The following is a 4971-nucleotide window of genomic DNA, read 5'->3' as shown; positions in this document are numbered from 1 at the left end:
ATAAGTTCTACAATAGTATAAGCTAGAGTGAAAATACCAACAATAATATATAATGAATAGGCCTACAGAATAATAATAATAAAACCGAATAAATAGAAATAAAATTATAATTAAAAGTGACCGAAAACTAAGAGAAGAATATTTAACGGCAGAAGGAAAATTCACTGATGAATCTCAAGTCTTTATTGAGGCCGTGAGTGTGTGTTTTGAGTTTTAAAATCCATTTCAGTTCTTCTCGTCGTCTGTGTTCAGTAGAGTTTTAAAATCCATTTCAGTTCTCGTTGTCTGTGTTCAGTAGAGCTCTACTGAACACAGACAACGAGAAGAACTGAAATGGATTTTAAAACTCAAAACGTATCACAGCCTATCTTTGCAGTTACGCCCTTTTGCCTTGGGAATTTACTGAAAATTGTGTAGTTATGCCCATTTACCATGCCCTTATCTAGCCCGGGGGACAATTTTTTTTTGTGTCAACATGTGTAACATGATGTACTGACCCCACTAGGCTATATAACTCATTTTCGCCAAAAATGTCTGTTACGCCCTTTTGCCATGGGGGGCAGTATACGTATGTATAGTAATAAAAATCAGTGGTGGTGCTGCATAGGCAAATATATATAATCAATAAAACAACAGACGAGGTAGTTAATTTGAAAAATTTGAGTTTCTATTTCCGCCTTTCTGGCTCTTTGTTATAGAATTTGCCTGTTAGTTAATATATTTTTCTTTATTTGCTATTTATCATGTTGAAGGGGGTTTAATCTAAGCGGCTCCCTTATTCTATGTCATAGTTTATTTCCATTATCGTTATTGCCGACTGAGATCTGTGTTCCCATACTGATAGATTCATTATAATTACAGTAATAATGAAAATTAAAAAAGAAAACAAGTAATCAAAAATATAATTAGTTCAGAAAGAGCAAAATTAAAAAATAAAATTAAAACCTAATGAATTAACACTGGACAAAGAAAACTAAATACATGAAAAGATACTGAACAGCCCCCCTCACCCCCGTTAAAAGGTAAAAATGTATACGTAAAATTAAAAAAAATATACAGTAATTAAATAAATGAGTTCAATAAATAAATATACAAATAATAAATACACAAACAATTACACACACACACACACATATATATATNATATATATATATATATATATATATATATATATATATATATACATACATATACATACATACCCATACATATATATACATGTACCTACAAATATACATACTCACATATACATATACATGTGCATATATACCCATATATACATATATACACACACACATACATACACACAAGTGTCCATATATATACACATACATACACATACATACATTCACATACACATACATACTTACACAAATAAATACATACATGCAATGTAGTTGTATGGGAAGTTGTAGTCACTAAGAAAATCAATGTGGGGTAATTATTGAATCTTTCTTATTCATGCTACTATCAGTGTCATTACTCAAAATGATGATGACATAATTAATGTCGAAATATTTTTTTATTTTATTTACCATTTTATTCATTTAATCATACATTACATTCAAAATGAAAATAAACAAAATTAAATAAGTGCCCCTTTTTTCAATACTTAGAGTAGTATACATATAACAACATTGAACATTTTTATAAATTCTTTTACTAGTGCAAATATATTGTATTTCATATTCAAAACTTGTACCACTACGTTAGGTGAACTATTTATATACCAGAAGCCAGGGTAAGGCCATGACTTGAAACATTTGAATATTCATTATTTATTTGAAGCTTTGAAAAAGAACATGCAGTGAAGACCAAAATGAAAAGAATTTCTCTTGATTACAGGCGGAAAAATATATATATCTTGTAATATTATAGTATTTAACAATTTCTCTCTTTATATTTGTTATATATGGTAATACTTTCTGTTTACTATTTCTATAGATAATTTCCTTTACTAATATAATAACAACATTTATACAGTTATTATTTTTCCCATTCATTCCAAGTATTATCAGTTCCAAACCTTTCCATATCTTATATATTTTTTCACAATCCCAAAAAATGTGGTCAATTGTTTCAGGAAACTGCTTACAAAAAATACATAATGGTGAATCAATGTACTTTAATCTATAGAGATAATTTCTCGTTGGTAATATATTATGTATAATTCTATACTGCAACCATTTAATAATAATAATAATTTTGACTTATATAGCGCATTATGCTAAAGCCTCAATGCGCTTAACAGTAAAAATAAAATTCGGGGAAAAAAAATTAAGAAAAATACAAGTTAAAAAGGTGAGTTTTTAAAGCTGCCTTAAAATCATCAATGGAAGTTGCCTGTAGGCAGAGCATTCCAAAGAAAGACAGAAGCCCAAGAGAAAGAACGACTACCATAATGCTTTGTCGACGGGCGAGTGGAATGAGCAAGTAGAGACTCTGAACTAGATCTCAGAGACCTCTTAGGAATGTAAGGATGAATGAGTTGTGAAATCCGTACTCTCTGTACATTTAATTGGTATTATATTAAACACTTCCCAATGTTTGTCAGTGAGCTCAAAACCTAATATTTTTTCCCATTTGGAATTACACGGCAACTTAGTAAATTTTGAATTGAGCAGAGTATTGTAAAAAAAATTGCATCCCTTTCTAGAAATTTGTAATTGAATTATATTATTAGGGTAAATTGGATAGCATTGGGCGCTTGTGAATTTTCTGTAAACACTGTAATAATTATACTGTATTATGTAATATTTTTGTTGATTATCTTAAAAACGGAAGCTTTCGGCGTTCAATCGTTGAAAACTGAGGTTTCAATCTGGGTATTTTTAGTTAAACCGCATAATCGTCTGTTACTATGGACATTATTATTTAGTGAATAGAATAATTTTAATAAGCATATATTACACCTATAATATAACCATTGGCCAAGCTTGCAAATAATTTGTCAAGTTAAAAAGAGTAGCAGTAGGACTAGAAAATGTACAGTTTTTAATGACTTATGGCCGGAGAAATATACGCCGGGTTTCATGTGGGATTTTTAAAGTCGGGCACTCACTGCATGCTCCCGACGAGTCGCTAGCCGACGCGATTCTATGTAGAACGCAACTCACACAAACAAACTATAAAACATGGAAACATTATAACTAGCCTCTTACATCTAACACAAGCCTAATCAAGGTATAGCAAACTAAAGGATTGGCTTTAAAAATTTATAATATTCAATAATTATATGCTCTGATTGTCTGAATAAAAACGTTAATATTTGGTTATCTTATTTTTAGATGATCTGAATGACTTCATCGATGGCAGAAAAAGCAAGAATACAGATCTGTTAACATGCCGCCTTCAAACATTCTATCAAAAATTTCACGAACTAAATGTTTGGACTCCTTTGATCTGGTGACCGATTTTAAAAGATGTTTAACAACGTCAGACTTATTCCTTTTAGGAATCGGGAATATGGTTGGCTCGGGTTTATATGTTTTAACAGGGGAGGTAGCCAGGAAAACCGCAGGACCTTCTGTAGTTGTATCGTATATATTGGCTGGATTAATGTCATTAATGTCTGCTATTTGCTATGCTGAATTTGGAGCACGGATTCCAATAACTGGCTCAGCCTTCATTTATACTTACGTCACTATGGGTGAAATATGGGCATTTCTTATTGGTTGGAATCTTATTTTAGAGTACATTGTAGCTGCCGCTGCTGCTGCATCGGCATGGGGTGGATGCATCGATCAACTGCTGGATAACCAGATAAAGAACACTACCATACATTTCATATTGAATGGGAAACCTTGGGAATCTGATGTATTAGCAAGATATCCAAATTTTATTGGTTTCGGCATAATATGTGCTCTGCTGGTGTTGGTATGCATGGGTGTCTCGTGTTCTTCCGTCACCATGAACTTTTCCGTATGCCTTAATGTTTTGATAGTTTCAGTTATTTTTATTTTATCAATGACTAAGGCGGATATTTCAAATTGGAGTTCTGGAAATGGTTTCTTCGCGTTTGGTATCTCAGGTGTTCTTGCAGGATCTGCGACCTGTTTCTTTGCGTTTGTTGGGTTTGACGTCATTGCTTTAGCAACAGAGGAAGCTTTAACTCCGGACAGGAGCATGCCAATAGCCTCAGTGTCTTCGGTCGTATTTGTAATGTGTTTGTACGCTCTAGCTTCTATAGCTTTAACATTAATGGTGCCTTACTATGAAATCGTACCCGAAGCAGCATATCCAATTGCCTTAAAAACTATAGGTTATAAGTGGGCCGAAATTTTAGTTGGAATTGGTACCTTAATTGGGATGACTTCATCCATCCTTGGTTCCTTATTTGCTTTACCTCGGTCAGTTTATGCTATGGCAAATGAAGGACTAATATTTCCATGCTTTGCATTAATAAGTAAACGTACCAAAATACCGATTATATCAACATTTGTTTTTGGAGGTTTAGCTGCGTTACTTGCTCTTTTATTTGAACTTTCGGCTCTAGTGGAATTCCTATCAATTGGAACATTGATGGCATATGCTATAGTAGCAGCAGCAGTAATAATTATACGATATCAACCAGCGACAGGAAACACAATGGACAAGGAATCTGCACTGAATTCCTCTGCTCCAGTCAAACGTGACAGGTATGGAACTCTCAAAGATCCTTTTAAAGACCTTCCAATAATCAAAGGCCTACCTCCCGGAAGAGCTGTATATATATGCTACTTTGCCTCAGTAGTATTCCAGTTTCTTTCTATGGCCATTGCAATCAAAATGTCTGACTTCTTCGGCAAATGGTGGACACTAATCTTGGCAACAACACTTGGGTTCTTCGCCATTTTGACGTTCATTCCAGTACCTTTGCATCATCAAAACCAAGATAGAACAACATTTAAGGTAAATAAGTGTAATATAATCAGGTCGCAATGATAACTTAACTAGGCCTATGTCTGTATGCAGTGGGTATATACACATCT

At 33.1% G+C, this 4971-nt stretch overlaps 1 protein-coding gene across 1 annotated transcript in view; it reads left to right on the top strand.

Moving 5' to 3' along the window:
• Positions 1-2354: 2354 nt before the first annotated feature.
• LOC117101875 (cationic amino acid transporter 4-like) overlaps positions 2355-4971 on the top strand; it is a 4308-nt gene continuing 1691 nt past the window's right edge. Inside the window, exon 1 of the mRNA XM_033241993.1 lies at positions 2355-4891. Coding sequence (XP_033097884.1) covers positions 3344-4891 — 1548 coding nt within the window. The 5' untranslated portion in view covers positions 2355-3343. The remainder of the gene's footprint in view (positions 4892-4971) is intronic.

Source organism: Anneissia japonica, unplaced genomic scaffold (assembly GCF_011630105.1).
Source record: "Anneissia japonica isolate Jap-2015-1 unplaced genomic scaffold, ASM1163010v1 scaffold4988_len2956909_cov206, whole genome shotgun sequence".
In the NCBI taxonomy this organism is placed as follows: Eukaryota; Metazoa; Echinodermata; class Crinoidea; order Comatulida; family Comatulidae; genus Anneissia; species Anneissia japonica.
Note: the sequence above shows the minus strand (reverse complement) of the source record. Positions and strands in the feature narration are given on the sequence as shown.